At 48.9% G+C, this 21,126-nt stretch overlaps 8 protein-coding genes and 1 non-coding gene across 9 annotated transcripts; 5 read left to right on the forward strand and 4 right to left on the reverse strand.

Moving 5' to 3' along the window:
- Positions 1–2,349: 2,349 nt before the first annotated feature.
- Positions 2,350–3,612, reverse strand: BDV38DRAFT_239558 (alpha/beta fold hydrolase). Its single transcript, XM_032053773.1, has one exon. The coding sequence runs from the start codon at positions 3,598–3,600 to the stop codon at positions 2,617–2,619; it is 984 nt and encodes a 327-aa protein (XP_031916920.1). The 5' UTR covers positions 3,601–3,612; the 3' UTR covers positions 2,350–2,616.
- A 709-nt stretch (positions 3,613–4,321) lies between these two features.
- On the reverse strand, positions 4,322–6,319 carry BDV38DRAFT_289919 (glycoside hydrolase superfamily; the record flags this gene model as incomplete). Its single annotated transcript, XM_032061364.1, has 1 exon — positions 4,322–6,319. The coding sequence occupies exon 1, from the start codon at positions 6,251–6,253 to the stop codon at positions 4,322–4,324; it is 1,932 nt and encodes a 643-aa protein (XP_031916921.1). The 5' UTR covers positions 6,254–6,319.
- A 1,456-nt stretch (positions 6,320–7,775) lies between these two features.
- Positions 7,776–9,182, forward strand: BDV38DRAFT_10807 (HNH endonuclease signature motif containing protein). Its single transcript, XM_032050926.1, has 3 exons — positions 7,776–8,113; positions 8,168–8,259; positions 8,324–9,182. Exons 1-3 carry the CDS (start codon positions 7,879–7,881, stop codon positions 9,116–9,118), a joined length of 1,122 nt encoding a protein of 373 aa, XP_031916922.1. The 5' UTR covers positions 7,776–7,878; the 3' UTR covers positions 9,119–9,182.
- Positions 9,183–9,372: 190 nt separating this feature from the next.
- Positions 9,373–11,367, forward strand: BDV38DRAFT_289921 (MDR family MFS transporter; the record flags this gene model as incomplete). The annotated part of the gene is made up of 3 exons (XM_032061365.1): positions 9,373–9,601; positions 9,663–11,127; positions 11,339–11,367. Exons 1-3 carry the CDS (start codon positions 9,512–9,514, stop codon positions 11,365–11,367), a joined length of 1,584 nt encoding a protein of 527 aa, XP_031916923.1. The 5' UTR covers positions 9,373–9,511.
- Positions 11,368–12,337: 970 nt separating this feature from the next.
- On the reverse strand, positions 12,338–13,700 carry BDV38DRAFT_279837 (uncharacterized protein; the record flags this gene model as incomplete). Its single annotated transcript, XM_032059127.1, has 6 exons — positions 12,338–12,600; positions 12,647–12,729; positions 12,791–12,858; positions 12,919–13,346; positions 13,402–13,438; positions 13,521–13,700. 6 exons carry the CDS (start codon positions 13,698–13,700, stop codon positions 12,338–12,340), a joined length of 1,059 nt encoding a protein of 352 aa, XP_031916924.1.
- A 475-nt stretch (positions 13,701–14,175) lies between these two features.
- Positions 14,176–15,074, forward strand: BDV38DRAFT_279838 (uncharacterized protein; the record flags this gene model as incomplete). The annotated part of the gene is made up of 2 exons (XM_032059128.1): positions 14,176–14,652; positions 14,703–15,074. 2 exons carry the CDS (start codon positions 14,176–14,178, stop codon positions 15,072–15,074), a joined length of 849 nt encoding a protein of 282 aa, XP_031916925.1.
- Positions 15,075–16,008: 934 nt separating this feature from the next.
- BDV38DRAFT_239566 (NAD(P)/FAD-dependent oxidoreductase) lies at positions 16,009–17,554 on the forward strand. The gene is made up of 2 exons (XM_032053774.1): positions 16,009–16,507; positions 16,560–17,554. The coding sequence occupies exons 1-2, from the start codon at positions 16,113–16,115 to the stop codon at positions 17,116–17,118; spliced, it is 954 nt and encodes a 317-aa protein (XP_031916926.1). The 5' UTR covers positions 16,009–16,112; the 3' UTR covers positions 17,119–17,554.
- Positions 17,555–17,805: 251 nt separating this feature from the next.
- On the forward strand, positions 17,806–17,877 carry BDV38DRAFT_t58. The gene has a single exon. It is a non-coding gene; the product is annotated as a tRNA-Arg (tRNA).
- A 622-nt stretch (positions 17,878–18,499) lies between these two features.
- On the reverse strand, positions 18,500–20,407 carry BDV38DRAFT_289923 (G-protein alpha subunit-domain-containing protein; the record flags this gene model as incomplete). Its single annotated transcript, XM_032061366.1, has 3 exons — positions 18,500–19,008; positions 19,328–20,196; positions 20,247–20,407. The coding sequence occupies 3 exons, from the start codon at positions 20,405–20,407 to the stop codon at positions 18,500–18,502; spliced, it is 1,539 nt and encodes a 512-aa protein (XP_031916927.1).
- Between the last annotated feature and the right edge of the window lie 719 nt (positions 20,408–21,126).

Below are 21,126 nucleotides of genomic sequence, written 5' to 3' on the forward strand. Positions count from 1 at the left end.
CAGCCGGTAATCTATAACCTGTAACGGATGGGATCAGCCATCTTTACCTCTTAACCCAATACGAGAGCCCCCGTCCGGCTAAAAACAAACAGCAAGGGCTCAGATACCGTGTTGGAATGGTTCTGCAGACGCCGGCCTATCCGGATTCCCGTTAGTACCGCAAATAATTCTTAAATAGTAAAAATACCAAAAAATACTGACATTTGATGGCGACAAAACAGTTTGTCTCTAATAACAGGACATGATTACGGTAGAAAAGGGAGGTCAACGGGGAAACAGAATCAAACGGGGGTGGTGGGGGGTAACTAATCCTACTAGAACGGCGGGCCCAAATTTCGAAACTTTATTCTAGAACACAGCCTCATATAGTTTTTGCTGAGTATTATAGGGCTTGGTGGCCGAACCAGTGGAAATCCAAGGAGATTAAACAAGAACGATGGCGTGAGAGAAACTCGGCGTTAGGGCTCCCATCAACTCAAAACACTAGTAGCGTCGATCGGCACCGTGCCGAGCGATGAAGAGGGTTCCAGTCAGGGCTCAACCCTTCTTTCCGGGCTCCCGAATCTCCACCGACTACCGTGGATGGCCCTGGCCACGTCAGCCAAGGATATAACTATCAATATCCCTTTCGATACTTTGCATGGCATATTACAATTGTATATTATCGGCTCCACGCATTGTGTTCATGTAAATACTCTTACTTCATTGAATAAAAATCAAACTCCGCCGCTCATGGCAGTAAACCAATCTGACTATGAACTATTATACTCTTCCTCGAGGTCAAACATGGTACGGTTTTTATACGGACTGTAGTTCGGAATATTATCGGCGTAATCCGACACGCTTTGACGAAGTCACTTAGGATGAGCCCGGAAAAAGCTTTCCTATTCCTCCATGATGTCTTAGACTGGCTTCAAATTGTATGGCATGTCATACAAAGGAATTCCCCGTAATAGGTAGAGAGATCTCCGAGACAGGGGTGGTCGCCATGCAGCTTGATTCATCCCCACCAAGGCATACCCTTGCGAGAACCCTTCATGACCAGTAACGTGCGTTTCCATGGTTGAACGGATGGAACCGGGTTCCATTAACGCCGCACCCATTCTTTCTACTACATCAACTGTTGAGTAGAATCGTACTGATCGGCGAGTATTTAGAGGGCTTCCCACATACATCTCGTCTGCATATCCATGATTGATTTGGAGCTTGTCTTGAAGCAAGAAGCGGCTTTAGCAGATAAAGAGCGCACCAGGAGTTCCTCGGTCGGTTTTCCCGGGGCTTGGGACCAAGTCCCCCTTGATGTACTCACTACCGATTGTCTTCTAGAATTGTTTGTTTACAGTTGAAGCTAGTGAGGGGTGGACTGAGACAACACGTTCCAGAATGGCGGTTTTATGACTCGGCCCTAAAAAAACTACATGGACTGGACTCAGTTCCATGACCTCGCTTGTGATCATGATTCACGGGAATGTCGGTTATACCCCTCGGTCCAAGAGTTTGCTTCGGACGTTAACATGTTCTCTCCTTGTGGTTCGTGAGAGATGTGCCACGTTTGACATCCTTCAGAAGATCAGAAGCTTGCGTCCCAGAAGACTTGTCGACTTTTCTTCAATATATGAGACCTTTCAACCCTTCCAAGAGCGCCTACACCTTGATTTCGTCGACCTATGAAAGATAAAGCTATCACAGCCCAATCTTGATCTAAGGTATTTGGCCAGCTGAATAGATATATCCCAATAGTGATTTATTTACACTCCAACTTAGACATTCTAGAATATTATTTTAATTTGATTTTCTGTGCTTCTTCGTGATGTGAACTCATGAGTTGCTGATGGCGTCATAGACAGCACGGCGCACGCGATCGGCGACCATTAGGAATACAAGAAGAGATAAACAGTCAGCCTTACTATGCGGCCTGCATCATTGACATCGATGGGTATGAGATGGAGGCTGTCCGTGTGCGGAAGTATTTACCTCCTGCAGGAAGCCTCGTTTCAAAGTCATGCTTCGAATTTAACATATCAAAGGATACGATCAGATAACTTCCATCATTAAAAAACAAAGACAACGAGTAAATATAAGAATCTAGGAACCGTCAATACGTCCTAACATTCCTTCTTTGGAAGTGAAATTCGACCCGATTTACTAAGAGTACACTAACTAGAGATCCAAGATTGACAGATATAATTTGGCCCTTAATTTTGAAACAGGTGTCTTTTGCAGAAGCACTATGATCCTATTAAGCCAGTAGACGAATGCGTCCTGTTGGAGAAAGTCTGGTATCATGACACCTTGATGCTGGCCTGTGTCAAGGCTCGTTGCGATGGTAAGCTATCTTTTCAGGTTCTTGACATACTGCATGAACACGGCATCCCTCTTCCAAGAGCCGCCTTAAGTTTCTGGATTCGGCGATGAGAGTCCCTCGTGAATAATAGATCGTTCCAAGGCACGCCGATCAGTTGACCGAAAGGACTTGGAATTTCGTGTTGTTCTGCCCTCGAATAGCCTTGACTATCATCAAAGTATGGTATTGAAGCAATCTAGTTCCATGGAAAACAAATATGTACTAAATGCAAAGACACAGCTCATATTCACTATAAAGAGAACATCTCATTCCTAGAGCCTATGCCAGAAATCTTCAATAAACCCCGCGACCTCCGGTACCTTTTCCCTAACCACTCCATGACCAACCTGAGGCACAACCACAACATCCTGCAACCCTAACTCATGCAAGTCCTGCATGCTACACAAGTCATCCAACTCTCCCAAAATACATCGACATTGAATCTCCGTCGTCGCCGCTTTCGCAAACTCAGCGTGTTTATCGAAAACCCCACCATCTCTAAAAATAGCCACTACGCTAGCGACATGCCCTGCATGCTCTTTCATCTCCCAGTCCCTCACAGCCTCTGCCACAACTTCACCTCGTCCAACCCTCTCCTTCCAATCTGAAGGCACAACCAACCGGCCACCTTCCAACACTTCCAAAATCCAATCTCGCGCTGCCTCTTCCAAACCCTCCCCGCCACGCAAGTAACCCCTCTGCACCTCATCGAGCAAGGCGGTGCGGCGTAGACCCGCCGGAGCAACCAAAACCATCGAAGCGACGCGCTCGGGGTGCGCCGCTGCGAAGCTTGCAGTTGTCGACCCGCCAAAAGAATAGCCGATGAGATGAGCATCATCCCATCCAAGATGCACTAATAAGGCCTCCAATAATCCATGAAAGAGAGCCGGGTCATGTGCCACAAACGGTGTTTCTGTGAGTCCGTGGCCCCACAGGTCGACTAGGACACAGTGAGCTGATGGGAAACGCGATGACAGTGCGCCGGCTAATGGCTGGAGGCCGATTGCGGGCGTCTGCACACCGTGGACGAATAACACACGGGACACGGGCTGTGAGCCATCTGTGGAAGTGGGAGATGATGGTAGTAGCTCGTAGTATGCTGCTTTGCCGTGGGGTGTTTGTAAATATGATGCTGGGGGAAGCCGGTTGCCGAAGGTTGCGACAAAGGCGGCTTCCGATGGGGCTGGGATGGACTGTGCTGCGTCGCTGGATGGCGCTGTCCCGGGACGCGGGAGCACGATTAAAGGGTTGGACATGGCGGGGACTTTTTTTTTTTGGACGGTGGGGATGATAGACAACAAGGTGGAGAGATATCTTGTCCTATTTATGTCCCTTTTCTTAGGGCGGGCAAAGGGCACTCTTCCTAATTAGGTTTAGGGCTTAGATAATCTCGAGCACGCTGTAGTTAACTAGTTATCTTAAGCATCAGGAGCTTGAATTGATTGCTAATTAACTAAGCTTATTTCTAGATAGGAAGGCAATTTCTGAACTTGGATGAGTTTCACTCCCAGTTCTGGGCGGCGAATCCTGCTGGGGATCCAGACCTGCTCGTCCAACTTCTTCCCCTGAGCATCATGTTTGAACAAGAAAGTCACCTAGCCAGCTGGTAGCTCGAGGGTCGACACGAGTAAAGTCATCCAAAGCAATCAAGGTCTGGCCGAGATGCCTTTGTCTGTCGGTAGGAGTAGAGCCAATCTCGACACGCAAGTCCGGTAACGCAAATTATTCTGGGCGCGGGTAGATTCAACATTAAGCCATTAGTCCAAGTGCAGCGGACAAAACGTGTTGCTTTCCTCGACCAACGGGTAATGCACCCGAATGTATGGGCCTTGATTTGAGGATTAATAGGGAGAAGCACCATCAGACGTGCAATCCGAGTGCTATGTGCATTTGATAATTCTCATATGAAGAATAGCCATGCCTAAAGCGTGATATTATGTACGAGCATATTTCAGTATCAACTCTTCCCTGTCCCCACTAAAAGGTCTTCCCTCCCTCAGCCGTATCATTATGAAAGTTTGTCCATCTCTTCCTCAATAAATGAGCAGAAGCCTTTGGCTTCCGGTCCCTAGTAAAAACACCCTTTTTATTCCCATCGACTCGGCTAACGCCTACGGCAGTCTGAAAGTCCGCGAAATTCCAGACATGCTCACCTGCCATAGCCTCAAACTGATCAAAGACGCGGTGATACATATCCAGCATCTCTACCTGGAACTCCTCACTCCAGGGGGTTACCATGACTGAGTGCAATCCTGCCACCGTGTCTGCTCCGTATTCCGTCATGAGAATGGGTTTGTCATACTTCTCAGTCCAACCGCGGAGCTCCTCCTCCAGCGCGGCTTCGGCCTCGTCGAGCTGAGCCGTTTGAGTGTACCAACCAAAATACCGGTTCAAGCACAGCACGTCAAAGAGGTCTGAGATGCGGTCTGCTTTATAGGTAGCAAGACCCACGTTGGCAAAGGTGACAGGTCGCGTCGAGTCAAGCTGACGGACCAGCTTCGGCAGAGGAGCGAAGTATTCGCGGGCGCCGTCCTCGTTGGACGCGGGCTCGTTGGCGATAGACCACATTACCACGCTTGGATGGTTTTTGTCACGGTGGATAAGCTCGCGGATAGCCTGCGCATGTGCTTCGCGAGTCTGGTTGTTTATGCGGTCTGGGCTGAATGTAGCCGGCGGGTTGGAGGTCTGGGCTCCTGCTCCGATGGAGAATGCTAGACCGACGGCGGGTGTTTCATCGATTACCACGATGCCTTGCCGATCTGCGTATTCCATGACCTCCTCGGCGTATGGGTAGTGCGAGGTTCGGAAGGAGTTAGCTCCCATCCAATGTAGGAGCTGGAAGTCGTGCACCATGTAAGCCTGGTCGTGACCTTTGCCGCGGACTGCAGTGTCCTCGTGTTTGCCGAATCCGGTGAAGTAGAATGGTTTGTCGTTGATGAGGAACTGCGTGCCTTGTACTTTCACCGTACGGATTCCTATTGCTAGTTTGTATGTATCAATAGTCTTGTTGGAAGAGTCGATGATGCGGGCATGGAATTGATAGAGATATGCGGCACCGGGTTGCCAGAGGTGGACAGATGGAATCTGAATAGTTCCGTTCGCTCCCGAGCCTGTTGCTACAGTTGTGCCATTCTCGTCTAGCACGGTGATCTGAATCGTTCCTTCTGTCGTACTAGCCACAACATTGTAGTCAATCAAGCCCGTGGTCCCTTCAACATTCGTCCGAACGGTGATATCCTGAACGTGCTGCTGTGGCACCGAATACAGCCATACCGACCGAGCAAGTCCAGCATAATTATAAAAGTCATGCTGATAAGTCTGCACCCTTTTCCCTGTTGCTTCAAGCACCTCCACTCTCCCAGGTGGGATCGTCTGATACGTGAGTTCGTTATTGACGGCAACCGTCAGGCGGAATTGTTCTCCGGCAGCCACAAGGTCGGTGATATCCGCCTCGAATGGGGTGTAGCCGCCAACATGATCCGCGACCAGTTGGTCATTGACGTAGATCCGGCCATGGTGTGTGGCGGCTTCGCTGCGCACCAGGTACCGTTCTTCGGACCAGCCCTTAGGCACAATCACGTCACGCTGGTAGTAAACCCATCCGACGTGATCGTGGATCTCCCTGTCTACAAAGATGTCATTGTAGGATGCTGGGACTGGACATTCGAGATGGGTGTCCAACGGGCCTGTCCATGGTTGTGTGCTGTTGTCGTCCGGCGCCAGGGCAAATTTCCATAGCCCATCAAGCGAGACGAGGTCTCGGGTGGTAGTCTGCTGCGGTTTGAGCATAACCTTCGAATAGTCTCCTCTAGCCTGGTCATTGCGGCGACGATGGGTGTGTGTGTCTGTAGGGACAGACAAGGCATGCGAAATAAGAGATAGGAATCCTAAAGTCCTTGAGATCTGCATGATGGATAGAGTCTACATGAACCAGTATCCTTGCGATTCTCTATGATAAATTGAATAGACCAGATCAAGATACTGAGGCTGTTTAAATAGCACTTTAACACCCTCGACGGCTACTGAAAAACGTCGGCAACTGAAAAGGCGAGTGCGTTATTCGAATATCGTCAACTAGATTGGCTGCTGCACCAAATTCAAACTCCGATATAGATGAAGACTCATTGCGGGGTACATTCAGGGTCTCCGGGGATAGGGTGAAATCACTCTGCTAGCGCAGCCAAGACTGCGGGGAGATTTTAAGCTGTCGGGATGTGGAGGTTGAATACCGAATCTACCTGCCGATGCTCATTTGCTTTTGTAAGCCACTCTTTCATCATAGTTGGTGGAAGACTAACCTTCTTAGCTGGTCCACTCAGGACGTTCCCTGTCTATAACAACAAGTGGAATGCCGGCTTTGGAGGAGGGGACGCTTGAAAGGCATAGTATGTTTGACATGCCAAGTCATCCACTGCACGGGCAATGGAGGTGAGGCACATTATGCAATGGGTAGACAAGGCCTTCCTACTAATGTAACACTGATATTATGCCCCATTGAAGAATAACTGATCTGACGTCCGGATCAGCTGTTGCAAGGTGGGTTTCTATTTTGGACATTGACCTAGCAGATCGACTGACGTCTATTCCTATGTTGATGAGAGTGGACACGTTATCCATTCAGATAGAGCAAAGCTTTCTGCCAATTTAACCCATAATTCAACAATCTTTCTAACATGGCCCACCTGAGCTGCCTGATTGGCATTGACAACACATATCGCGTGGACGCCGTCCACCACTGTCGATATCAAGAACAATTCAGCTTCTTGATGTATGGTGGTGTAGACCTTCCTGGTCAGAGACTCAGAATCGAATGTTGACGATTTGCTAGTGTTCAAGAGACGGAACACCGTCAACCCAAATGCTGGCTGGGAAATGATCTCAAACGCTGCAAAAAGTACATACGGTCATGCTTCCCCCCCCACCTGACCCACCAAGCCCCTGCCCTGATTCAACCTGATTCGCTTATTCCCTGACCCACACACATGATTCCTCCAATCCTCGCTCTTCCTTGCTCCTTCCTCAAGACTCCACTCCAGGTCCTACTTCTCATCGACAACATCCTCATCGAACGGGTTGTCTTTTACTAGTGAATCTGTTTCTCTTCTGTCTCTGTGTCTCATCTCCAAACACCAGTGCTGCTGCTGTCAAAAGGACGCAGCACATTCCCACCTGCTTCTTACCAACCTTCCAGTTCAACTCATGGTCTGCGTTCATTGTTCCAAGGATCACTTGCATCGTCCCAGCTCCTCCATTGTCTTGATACGCTGCTCTTAGAAGTGCCGCTGTCAAAGGACGCGGCGCATATTTGCTCTGAACCTCCCAGTCCAACCACCCCACTTCGTACGAGATCGTGGTCTGCGTTCATTATTCCGAGCATCACTTACATTGTCACAGCGCCTCTACTGTCTGGACGCACTGCAGGAGCAGCCGTCATCACTCACCCGTCTCGGTGTTGACTCCCTCCGCGTTCCCTTGACGAGCCCCAGCCGCAGTTGCTCATTCAACTCTCATCACCCTCGTCATCGTCCAGTAAGATGACTTCGGAAAGCACTACCATCGATCCCACCTCGGTCCTTGCACCTGAGTTCACCGAAGCGCGGCGTACGGAACTGATTGAGAAGATCGGTTTGATTATACCCTTCGTCGACACTGCAACCTGGTCGCTGTTATGGCTGGCGGACATAGAGCGACTCGAATACTTGGCCAATCTTCAGAAAGGCTTCCTCACAAAGGTACTAGAGTCTCCCAACTATGGAGCCTTGTTAAAGTGTAAGTATTATACTATCCCGTCCGTGGACCACGCATATGCTCATCTATGCAAAGGGGCAAGCCGTATGCGCGCAATAGAGGATCCCGAAAAAACTACTCCTCCCACAAAAAAGAGAAAGCGCCGCTCTGAATCAGTCAAAGAGATGGTAAGCTCAGCACTTATCGATCAACCGTCGCGGTCTACTTAGATGCACGGCTAACAATAGATAGTGCCTTGAACGCGACCAGTGTTGCATACTGACGAAGAAAGACGAGCCACTAGAGATCGCCCACATATACCCATTCAGTATGGCGGGTAGACCTCGGACAGAACAACAAGCTTTCTGGGATGGTCTGACCACCTGGTGGACAGAAGAAGAGGTAGCGGAATGGGAAAAGGAACTGACAGGTCCAGAAGGCACTGAAGTCATTCAGAATGAACTATGTCTATCTTGTGATTCACATGCCCTATGGGGGAAGGCGCGATTCGTCTTGCAGCCTCTTGAACTATCAGATGATCGCAAAGTCCTAAAAGCCAGATTTTTCTGGCTTCCAATCTTCAAATACTCTAACAGTATTGATGTTACGACGAGACCTTCTCTGCCATCCAACTTAAGTTTTGTTGGAAAGCGAATCAAGCTGTTCAATTGTAAGACAGCGGCACAAATTCATTCGGGAGACATTATCACGATGGAGACGATTAATGCCGACACGCATCCCTTGCCATCCATCAAATTATTGAACATGCAGTTTGCTCTAACTCGTGCTTTGGGCATGAGTGGGGCCGCCGATGTTGATCCGGACCAGTGGGATAATAACGACTCCGACGACTCCGATGAGGAGGAGGAGGAGGAGCTAAAGGAGGAGCTGGTGGAGGAGCTGGTGGCTCAGCCACGAGGTCGAGCACCCAACCTTCAGGAAAACCAACACCCCTCAAGGGCCGCGAGTCGCATGTCCAGCAAAGCAACCCCAGGCTCGCGTGATACATCTCGTAGCTTCAGCCGATCAGTTCGGCGTCGGTACTAGTTAGCAAAAATTGAATTCCATTGTCGCGCATAGCGGGCGATTCGTTTCTGTTGCATCATTTTCTGTTTCATTTTTTGAAATTCTCTATACTATTAGTCCATCTATACCTTGCAGAATTGTGTGCTTTGGGAAGGTATATTTTTGAGGCCGCCGGGAACAATATCGAAGTCTAACGTGACTTGGCCAGAACAGAACATCGTGATGAAAATAACAATATCGAATAGGACGATGATGTTACTCGGATCGGCTACGGCACTCGAATAAATATTTTACTGTCAAGGGATGACAAAGGCAGCCTTGCCAGAGGATAAATAGAGCTACCACCCACGCTATTCTCCATTCAATTTCTCACAATTTCGACTTGAGTCAAGGAGGACGACTACCGGTACCGACATGGGCTCGCCAGATGGCTCCTTTCTTTCCTCGATTCGCCTCAGCCTGGTCATGGTTTCGCTATGCCTCGCTGTATTCTTGACCGGGATGGTAAGCAGCCCAACTCTCTCATATCGGCTGACATTGCTAAAGTTAACATGGTTCCTTGAAGGATCAAACGATCCTGGCGACAGTGACCCCATCACTAACGACCGAGTTCCACAGTATTGACGATCTGGGGTGGTGGACCGCCGCTTACCTGACTATGCTCAGCGTGTTCCAGATTCCATATGGCAAGCTCTACAGTCTGTTTTCAATTAAGATCGTCTATCTTTCGGCGATCGGCATTTTTGAACTGGGCTCTCTCGTCTGTGCGACGGCCCCAAACTCCATCGCCATGATTTTCGGTCGCGCGATTGCCGGCGCCGGGGCAGCTGGCATATTCACCGGTGGGATCATGATCACCACGAAGATTATCCCGCTTGACCGCCGTGCCTCCTACCTGGGTATCATGTCCGCCGCGTTTGGCGTTGCTGCCATTGTAGGACCATTTATCGGGGGAGTCTTTACAGACAGATCTACGTGGCGATGGTGCTTCTACATCAACCTACCACTGGGTGGTTTGAGCATCTTGGTTTGCTTTTTGCTTGTTAATACGCCGGTGGACGCCTCAATTGCATCACTGTCATTGTGGGCGCGAGTTCGCCAGTTTGATTTCTTTGGGATGGTCAGCATGATGGGTGGGATCGTTTGCTTGCTTCTCGCACTCCAATGGGGCGGCACCCAATATCCCTGGAATAGTGGACGGATTATTGCATTGTTGGTGGTGGCTGTACTACTCATTGTCTGTTTTGTTCTCCTTCAGATATTTGTCCCCGGGTCCAAAACCATCCCCCGCAGTGTTTCGAGACATGCATCGGTATGGCATGCCGTCGGATACGCCATGTGTATCACGGGCGGAATCTACGTTGCCATAGTCTACATTCCAGTGTGGGTGCAGGCGATCCAACACAAATCAGCCCTGGACGCCGGGATCATGCTGACTCCATTGATCGTGGGTTATGTCGTATTCTCGGTGATCGCGGGAGTCCTGACCTCCGGGGTTGGCTATTACAACCCACCAATGATTCTCGGGACCATCCTGGCGAGCGTTGGTGCCGGTCTATTATCGACCCTCTCGACTAGCGCCTCCACCGGGCGCCTGATTGGGTACCAGGCGTTGTATGGCATTGGTGTCGGGCTAGGGTTTGGTCAACCCAGTTACGTTGTGCAAACCGTCTTGTCCGAGACAGACATCCCGATCGGGGTGACTTTAGTGACCCTCGTTCAGCACCTGAGCTCCGCTATCTTCGTCGCTGTAGCTCAGGGGGTCTTTCAAAACACCCTTGCGCACACCGTGCGGTCACTGGCGCCAGGTGTTGACCCTTCAAAGCTAACGAAGTTGGGCGCAACACAGCTGAGTCAGTTTGTAGACGCTCACGACATGCCACACGTCTTAGACGCATACAGTACCGCAATTGCGAGGACGCTCTACATCCCAATGGCCCTCAGCTGTGCATCCGTGCTCGGGGCCTGTCTCACACCATGGATCTCCATGAAAAAAGCCAAGCGAGAACCAACAGACCAAGAGCCGACGAGTGATGGGACAAAGGAAAAAGACCATTGCTCAACAGGGGTTAGCGAGGCCTAGATTCACTCTCTCTCTATGTCAATCATTTCTTTGTTCTAGCATTAGATTCAATTTCTGTTCTTTATTCTCACATCTTGGTGTGTCTTGGCTTTCCTTCCCATGGGAGCACCGTCTCCCCATCCCTGTATTCGCCCCCTGCCGGCCTCCACATAATCCAGACCGGATGCGCCTGGATGTCGTGGATTAATCTCCTCCCTTGCGCGCTCCGCCCGTTGGCCTCGGAGAAACTCATGTGTGGTCGCGCGATAGCCACAAACCCATACCGTTGATACAGTTCGAACCCCATGTCCGTAGCCTCGAGATAACCCTCCATGTCCAGCGCATCCATGTGGCGGACAAACTCGTCCATCATACGCTCCGTCGCGCCCTGCGAGCGATACTCGGGCAGTGCCCAGAGCGCATTCCCACCTGTGCCCACATCCATCAACAAACAATGCCAAGGGGCAAAAAGACAAACATAAAGATAAAAATAAAAATAAGCACTCGGGAAAGAAAGGGGAAAACCTACAAACATGTCTATCCCCCATCATCCTGCCCCTCCAGGACCACAACTGTGTATAAAACTCCTCAGCCAACAACCTCATCTCACTCCCCTCTGGAAACCACTTCGCTTCAACCTTCGGTGCTCCTGCTCGGTACGGATTACGGTGATGAATGTGATACATTCCTCCGGCGACAATCCGCCCGGATTCAGTATCGTAGCATTTCAACCAGATGATGTTCCGGTCCGACTCCGCCGCTTGACGTAAGGATTCTTTCACGTCGGCAAGGGCTGTCTTTTCTGCCTCATTGCCTTCCCCCAGATGGGCGAGGGTGAGTTCGCCGACAGCTTGGAGAGGAGAGCTCCATGCAGTCCAGTAGGTAGTTATTAGTTCGTCCCAGTCTTGGGTTAAATTTGCGCGTGAGACAATGAGGGACATTTTGGTTTGGGTATGTATCCTGTGTACGATAATCTGTCAATGATGGTATTTTATCCTTTGGATGAAACGACAGCCATGGTCATGGTCAAAGAAAAGGTGCCTGGCATATTACTAGCAACTAATCTGGGATGAGAGCAAAAGATATACGAGGTATCTGAAAAGAAAACAAAGACGTGACGCCTGTATGGCAAATGCACAAACGAAAAAAAGGAAAGAAGCTATTCCCCAAAAATGTCACTACACCATCGTTCTGGGCTCCTGGATAACGACCGAGCTAGACTTATTCGCATCCATCGACGAGGTCCCCGTCCCACCCACGGATGTTCGATCGCCGGTGGATGCAAGCTTTCGACTCCACCGACCAGAAAAGCCCATTCGGCCTTCACGCAGGAGCCAACCTCGTGCGGAGTAAACCACCGGACGGAGGGTGGGTAAGCACGCGGCGATTAAACCCAGACTGGCTTCAATCATGCTCCACCAGAGCATTGTGGTCACGGTTTCTGGCATATTAGATGATGTTCTCTATAAGGTAAGGGGGAAACTCACGATCGGGGTCATATCCAGCCTCATATCCAACCAGAAAGACAATCAGGTAAATGGCCAGTCTCACGATGGAGGCTGACAGTGCCCTAGTGGGAAACGGTAATCAGCGATGGGTCGTATACTCTGGAATTTTCAAGGAAGCCTTACATCAACCCCACCCCGAATATACAACTGAGGGCAATCTTCCGTCGCACAGACATTTGGAGTGCCCATATCTGCATGTCATCGTGAGCCCAAACGAGTATGTAGCATTATCCCAGATGATCGACTCTCACCTTTGGAAAGGGCAGGAGCAGGATTGCCAGATCAGTGATGAGGTCCGAGACGACCAGGGCCGTTTCGGCAGCAAGGGGGTCTCCACATTGATCCCTTACTTCCTGGAGAGGCGCCCAATGGAGGTAGACTTTTGTCTTACAGCCGAATAAAAACAGGAGGAAGAATGCCACTGCCCACACCACCGTTACAGTGAGGCAGATGTTGGAGATGATGGCGAAGCGGGATTTCTTGTTCGAGACGAAAATACGACGATAGAAGATAACGATGCTGGCTTTGATGAAGCCGTACGCTGCGATCATGAAGAGCTGGAAGTAAAATTCGATCTTGGCTTCGGTTTCGTAGGCATGGTTGTACTTCGCTAATGCCTTTTTGGGATCGTCGCTCATGGGGTAGGGTGTCGGGTATCCCATTACGTGGACCGAGTAGCCTTGCAGATGTTAGTAGGGCAATTTCCATAGTAGGTATGAGGCACCGGTACTAACCGTAGATGAAGCATATGCCCATTCCAGTTACCATAACCTGAGTCATGGGAGGAAACATGTCAGCAGACGTCCTTCGGTATGCCTTATCTGCATCGTTGGGGGTGGGGGGAGAGAGATACCGCTGCAGGAACGAGCAACCAGTCGTCCAGACCAGGGCGAACCTTTTGACTTCCTCGAGCGACGAAACGAAGCATTACACATGCGAGGCAGACGATGGGGAGAACGACGCCCGCTGCTAACACCTCGCCGGCTGAAGCGAACGGAAACTGGAGGTGCGTCCATTGTGGACTCGATGCCATGGTGGGCTTCTTTGGGTGGCTGGATCAAGGTGGACCGTAAGGAATCTGCGGGATTGTGAGTTGTAAAACTTTCCATGAGGACATATGCTGCCTTCGTTGAGCCGCTTATATGTTCCTTTCCCCTCTGGTGTGGAGGTCACAAATATTTTCCATAAGCAAGGATGAGGCAGACATGGTGCATGACTACGGAGCGTATGTCACAATTGGATTGTCCTTTGGGTTTAGTGTCCAGAATGTCCAGTCAGCCTCGTATGATTGTAGAACACATGCATAAATTAAGGCCGAACGATAAGACGGGGTACAGAGGGGACTGGACTATGAGAAAAGAGGCCTAGGTTTTCCAACTGTTGTGGTTGTCCTGTTGGACCTGGTCATCATCTCTGTCTCATTACCTTGAACTTGACGACGGGTGACTACTGACATCCAGACACGCCTGACACCTAGGGATCGCAGTGGTATGCGGAAACAACTGAAAATGACACAGGCAGAGGAAGTAGAATATGAACTGCTTCCTTCGGAACACGACGCTCAAAAGCCATGGGAGTCACAAGAACGAGCGGTGTTTCCGGCACGGTTGGAAACCCACTGCCTAGTTGGGATGCTCCTTATTTCTGTATTGATCAACGTGGTCCTAGTGCTTGGTTGGACGTCAAGTCGAGATGAATTGTTTGCGTCTAAGCAACCTGTCTGGGCCAACTCCAGATACCAACGGGAAGAAGTGAAACTTGGATTCACAGTAGAAAACGCAATGTGGTGGAATACCAACTACAGCGGGCCAAACGAGAGCGAAGTCGGTGATCTTTGGCATAATGAGATCCCATGGGAAAGTGGGATCATCGCAATCGACAAACAACAGGCCAATGTGTTGGGATTGCCTGAGTCGCAGTCTTTCCCATGGGACGTGACGAAAGGGATCTATATCCTGAATGCGCATCATATCCTCCATTGCATTGTAAGTACTTTCAGTATGCTTCATTCAATCTCAAATATTGAGAGCTTTAGCGCAATCTATACATTTCCATTGAGGAATACCGTTACAACCGCCCTCAGAGTGTGACTTACCCCCATATCTTGCACTGTCTGGACAGCATCCGGGTGGAGACCATGTGCGCGGCCGATGATACCCTACGATATATTCCTTTGAACAATGTGTCTGGATACAAGCCTGGGGATGGACAGAAGCGCAAGTGCCGCGACTGGCATCAAATGCAGTCCTTCGTGGACAAGCATGACCCATGCTATCGGTATGTTTTTCCGGGCGATGATACAGTGTCTAATTTGGAAAGATTTAAATACTGTCCTAATAATTCGTCTTACCTACCCAAGATTCGAGAGTACTTTGGGTATGGGGATGACTGGCTACCATTTCCATAGAAGATGTTGTGTATATGATAAAATTGAGCATAGCATTGTTTAAAGTTCATACTCCATATTGTCATGACGGCATCCGTAATCATATCCAAATATCAAATTAGGTTTCTCCCCGCAGTCATATTTCCTCCTCATCAGAGATCCTCCACATCACAGGCAACAGTTCTTGGGTTCGATAACGGCCATGTCGGGGTTTGCATTGGGTTCAGGCTCGGGGTTTGGAATTGGATTGGCCATTGCGGTGGCTGCAATCAAGTAGAGCACGTAGTGGGAGAAATGCATGTTTTTTAACTTCTTTGAGATCTGTATCGCTGATTTGAGTCAGTGCACTGTTCCTTAATTTGAAACATCGTTGAAAGGAATAACCGAACCAGATAGATATGATTATACCAGATTGATGTGTCTATAGCAGCTTTTTGGTCTGGGAATGATTTCTGTGCTGTAAGATAGACTATATATATGCAGCTCTCTGATAGTTTGGTTACTTTATCATTCATGACTCGGTCCAGCATCAGATGACCATTCCTTCAGCAAGGATGAAGAGCTACCGGTGTTATGTTCCTCGTTTTTTAACTTTCTGCTTTTTATATTTTGTCTGATTATTCACTGGACTTTCCTCTATTCCCTCAGTAACGCCTCGTTGGCTGCATTGCTGTTTTTATTGGGTCTCCATTCCAGGGTTGTTGCAGGACGTGCCACCCGAAGTAGGGCAACGTCCCGTCATCCGCTCCGTTTTCTTTGTTCGTATTTGGGGCCTTGTCTGTATCGAATCCCTGTTGTCTTGTAAGTATGACTCGGCAGCCAGTCAGAAGATCACCATTGTGCAGGAGGTAGAGTACTAAGACACATTCACTATCCACCTTCCCCTCCTTTACAAATTACGTGTGGCAGGTATCGTTGCCTAATTGCCTCACTTGCCATACATAACATACACCGACGGCTCCTCCTCCTGCTCCTCCTCCTCCCACTTCTGGCTTTTAACTGTGCTCTCCAACGATTATCCCAGAAAGCATAACCAATACCTCTTGATTTCTCAACACTATGGACTCAGTAGTGGATGTCCTGATTGCCGGCGGTGGTCCAGCCGGTCTCACTGCAGCCCTCACACTGGCCCGCCAACTCCATACAGCCGTCGTATTCGACAACAAAAGCTATCGTAACGCGAATGTCTCTCATATGCATATGATTCCAACCTGGGATCACAGAAATCCAGCTGAATTCCGTGCCGAAGCTCGCGACGAAGTTCTCTACCACTATGACACTATTAAGATTGAGGATGTGGACCTCAAGACAGCAGAGAAGACCAGCGACGGACTTTTCCAACTCGTCGATGCGAACAACAAGGTCTGGAAAGGGAGAAAGCTGATTATTACTACCGGTTCAGAAAATGTCTTCCCTGACATTCCCGGATACGCAGAAGCGTGGGGTCAGAGAATGTATTTATCTTTTATTATCGAAAGACTGTTGAGCCCAACTAACACTATTCAGTTACCACTGCCTCTTCTGTAAAGGGTACGAAGACCGCTATACAGACAGTGCCGGCGTGCTCGCCATCCAATCCGCTGGCAATGTACCCATGGCCATGCATCAGACAGAATCGGCCGCTCAGCTCGCCCGAAAGGTGACCATCTACACGAATGGGGCGGAGGAACTCGGGGCTCAGATTACATCGACCCTGACCGACAAGGACAAGTCTCGTATCACAGTTAACAATACCCCAATCAAGAAGCTTGTTCATACCCGCTCCTTGGTTTACCTAGAGCTCGCGGATGGCACAACTAAGGAAGAAACCTTCCTGGTCCATAGCCCCAATACAACCGTCAAGGGCTCGCTTGCCAGCCAACTTGGTCTGGAGCTTACCCCAATGGGCGACATTAATGCCGCGCCGCCGATGCACCAGACCAGCGTGCGCGGTGTGTTTGCGGCGGGTGACTGCATCACTCCGTATAAAGTTATCGCGGGCGCAATTTCAAGCGGTTGCAATGCAGCGGTGGCTGCTTCAGCACAGCTATTGGCGGAGAAGCATGGTCATCAGCCACTGTTTTGAGTGCCTTGCAGTGAGTGTTGAGGAGTGGTAATCTTTGCGAACAGTACCCATTGTGGTGCATCTGCTGGTTGGGTGATTTGCTTTAGTTACACGTTTTTATGTCGTTGCGGCTCATTTGTCTATCATATCGTCATCGGAATACTAATAGGTGTGCTCATCGCGGGCGAAGAACAGCCTGGTGGGATAGGTGACGATTGACTGAATTGTATGTGACCACTGAAAGAGCGTCAAACTAAGATCTCAGTCCTTGAATCAAATGGTATTTCTGTACTTAAGGAACATTATTAAGGCAATAAAGGCAAGGCAGAGCAGAGTCCTGTTGAATCAATAGAAAACAGAGAGAGTGCGTATGATTAGTATAAAAAACCGCAATGCGCAGTTGTATCATCTTAGGTGACTGATGTGATCCGCGAATATATAAACGCACACCGACTCCCTAACAAGTTTCTAACCCGGCTGAACAAATCATTTAACTCAAGACAGTAATTACTAATTCCACATCTTTTCACAATGGATGTAGATAGAGTTAAAATATCTAACTTCCCTACAACCTCAAGAAATAAATTGCATTATGAGAAAGTATCACTATTCAATCGGTAAGCAGAATCTACCGCCTGTCTAGCCTGCGTGTGGCAAAAGGCCTACAAGTGGGCTATATACATAGTAAGAAAAAGTGTTACTCAACAAGGCCGGCTGGCCCAATGGCAAGGCGCTTGACTACGAATCAAGAGATTGCAGGTTCGATCCCTGCGTCGGTCATCTCTTTTTGGTAAAAATTTTCTTGCCACGCCAGCAAGAGGCCGCGTCGGGTGTGGATGGATCCACATCCCGAATCAAACCCTAAGGAAGGGTGAGTGGAGTCGCTCTCCGCCTCTCCCATCCTTCTTTTGTTTTGTTTTTTCTTGCTATCATTACCATAAAAAATATATGGGCATCTGTTTGTTGAAATTGTTGGCTTTATAGAGGGAAATGGCAGTCCTATTATCGCTATAGATATTTCGCGGTCTACTTGTCCACCTTTGCGAGGTTATCAAAACATTGTAGACATAATATCTGGGTTTAGGTTAGTTGTGCACTTGGTTGATATTGTCATGTTGGAATCGGATTAGTATGGACAGTCCGATGACTCTTATATTGCTTTAGCATTTATACTTTACATTAACATATATTCTCTCCGATTATTGAATAGTATAACTACATGAATGTTAGAAAACTCAGCGGTCTGGTAAATAAAGCATTAATATTTATACCGTGAAAGAAATTCGAAAACTCTCCAAGCGTGTGCTGGTAAGGTGCTGTAGAGACCGTAGCCGCGCCAGTGAATAGCCCAATGTTGAATCCAGCTGGTACAAGACTCTGGAGAAGTCCAATAGACATGCTATCACACCATGGTAACGAGGGATGAGGAATATGACAAGACCGTCTTGCCAAATTCTTCAGGTTTCTTCAAGCTGGTGAATGTGACAGAGATAGAGCGGCTAGACTTTTGCGCAATGGTCGAGAAAGCGTCATAGAGATAATCCCTGACATCGTCAACTGACTGGGGGTCTCCAGTAAACGTCCCCCACGCTTCAAAGCCTCTCCAAGGAAACGGCGTTATCCTCAGCTTGCGTTCCAGCTTATCCATCTTATGAATAAACAGAACTATCTCCACATGGCTGAGCGCTCCATACGAGCATATGGTCTCGAACAGCGTCAAGTCATCTATAAGGCGGTTTATGCTATTATCTTCCGTTAACCGCTGGTCGTACGACCCTGCATCTACAAAATACAGGACCTTTGTTGCTCCACCAAATACGAGGTACCAGTTTCTTCTTTCCCTAAGACTCCCTGAGGTATCACAGAAGATCACCTCTGACGGCCCGTTGGTATACCGCGCCATGGTGATTCCTGTGGATTTTGTGTAACACCACATTGTATCCTCCAAGTTGGGCATATAATCTTGATCCGTGATGCGTTCGATTGAGTTTAAAAAACTGTTTGATTAGTTGGTTTAAGATATGCCGATGGTGATTGAGGGACGAAAAGACGTACTATTCAGCTTCATCATCTAGTCTCCCAATTCTGGCAATATATCGTAAGCCAGATTCCTGTACATACGTCCATATGGCTCTCAGATGCGTGCCTATGTCGGCCATTGTGGCCTGTCGCTGCTGGATAGACATCTCATGCAGCGTTTCTAGCAGCTGAGTGACATAATCGGAGAGACTGCGCATTGCTGTGTATTCCAGATCACCACTGCCTCCGGCACAGGCGAATCCTTCTCCATCCTCTAGGATCTGGCGCAATTGGTCGTTGATTGACTCAAGGATAGTAAGTCTAGACGGAAATAGCCGAGAAACATCCGAGGGACACCCAGCGAGAAGGTTCAACACATTCATAGCTGTAGACTTGCCGGTCTTAGAAGATCCGAGAAAGAGGACTCTTTGGGGGATAGGTGCCACATGAGTAGCTTCTAAAGAGTTTTTTCCAGCACAAAGATCGGGTGATGCTTCTCCGCCCCAAAGGTCCCGCAGAGCTATTGAGGAGAGCCACTGGCTACTTGTTCTTGTTTGTCTCACCGTAAGAGAATTTGTAGCCTGGTTTCGTCCTCTGGTAGGTAGCATGTTTGAGACCAAGCTGGGAGCAGTGCGGAGCCGGCTTAGTCCTTTTATCAGAACCCCTGCCCGCCCTGCATTGATGCTGTGGGTGGGGTCTTTATGATCTGGTCCATATTCTGTAGGTTTCCAGATGCTGCTGGCTTCTTCATTGCTCAGAATGGAAAATGCTCTCGCTGTAGCATTGTCGTCAGGAACGATACTATCCTCTTCATATGAAGGCTTTACGGTGGTCCCTTTGAGCGCATGTACCATGGTGGATCTGGCTGCCGAGCAATAAACCCTCGAACTGAAGAGGTCTGAGTCGAAGGCGAATCTTGTTTCTATTAAGCTTAGGTCTTCAGCAACCGTGCTTTTCTTGGTCATCTCCGAATCCGAGTCTCTCAGCCAGAGTAAGGACGAGGTATCATCTTTAATGCGGTTGAATACCACCCGAGTCTCTGACCTCTGCAGAAATAGGCTCTGCTCAATGATGGATTTGCTAGAGAAGGATTAATGATATGACCATGTTCTTCAACGGCCGCAACCTACCACTGAAGCGCGGTTAGAAGAAGATTCAACGCATTGACCTGATTGTTCAACAGGGATTGGAAGTCAGTAGTTTCTTTCTCGTGCCACAAAATGCCGGTCTTTTCCCGCACCGTGAGATGGTCTTGCTGCATCCGAGACAGTCGTTGGTCCAGAAGCGACATGATTGCCTCACAACAGCCGAGTGAAGTTGCAATGTCGACCGAGATTTGTGAATCTTCTTCGACTGGGCTTCCTGGACCAAGAAGATCGAGGACTTGTTTGATCTGGCCAAGGGCGGCATTTAGAGTCGATAATTGCCCAATTAAGATTCTCGCTCTGAGATCGATACTCGTATAGCGGCCTTGCAAGTCAGTCAAGGTCTTGATGCTTCGGGTCGCCAGGTCGATGATTCCCAGTATCGACCCGACTGCACCGACGATCGATAATGGGTCCATTTTCAGTAAATTAGATGACGTGAATTACTGCAAGAATCTCCAACCTTGTTATATTTCCAGAATCCATCGTCAAGGCTGCATTGCGGGGTAGTTAATCCTGATTACTAGTGGTGGATAGCCAGCCGTGCCAGCTGGCAAACACACACGAGGCTGAGATTAGCACAGCCTCGCTCGGACTCTCTCATCACAAAAAGCAAAGAAAGGCCCGGTGGCTGAAATATCATCTTGCTATATCTTCAAATAAGCTTATTGCCGAGGGCCATACTGTTACCTATGTCGATAGGACTTCCCAGTAATTATTAGACCTAGTGTTGGCCAGGGACGGCTTGGGTTATAGAGTTAAGGTGCGGGTAGGGCTCATCGGGAGGCAGACTATAGGCGAGGCTCTATACTGGTAGATGGCAAGATGTACCTTCAAGGAAAGACATACATCTGGATAACAGCCA

Source organism: Aspergillus pseudotamarii (genome assembly GCF_009193445.1).
Source record: "Aspergillus pseudotamarii strain CBS 117625 unplaced genomic scaffold BDV38scaffold_10, whole genome shotgun sequence".
In the NCBI taxonomy this organism is placed as follows: Eukaryota; Fungi; Ascomycota; class Eurotiomycetes; order Eurotiales; family Aspergillaceae; genus Aspergillus; species Aspergillus pseudotamarii.

Coding starts and splice junctions, on each gene's coding strand:
- BDV38DRAFT_239558 (XM_032053773.1), bottom strand. CDS start 3,600: ATGTCCAACCCTTTAATCGTGCTCCCGCGTCCCGGGACAGCGCCATCC.
- BDV38DRAFT_10807 (XM_032050926.1), top strand. CDS start 7,879: ATGACTTCGGAAAGCACTACCATCGATCCCACCTCGGTCCTTGCACCT. Junction 8,114..8,167: donor CTATGGAGCCTTGTTAAAGT/GTAAGTATTATA, acceptor ATCTATGCAAAG/GGGCAAGCCGTATGCGCGCA. Junction 8,260..8,323: donor CTGAATCAGTCAAAGAGATG/GTAAGCTCAGCA, acceptor AACAATAGATAG/TGCCTTGAACGCGACCAGTG.
- BDV38DRAFT_239566 (XM_032053774.1), top strand. CDS start 16,113: ATGGACTCAGTAGTGGATGTCCTGATTGCCGGCGGTGGTCCAGCCGGT. Junction 16,508..16,559: donor GAAGCGTGGGGTCAGAGAAT/GTATTTATCTTT, acceptor AACACTATTCAG/TTACCACTGCCTCTTCTGTA.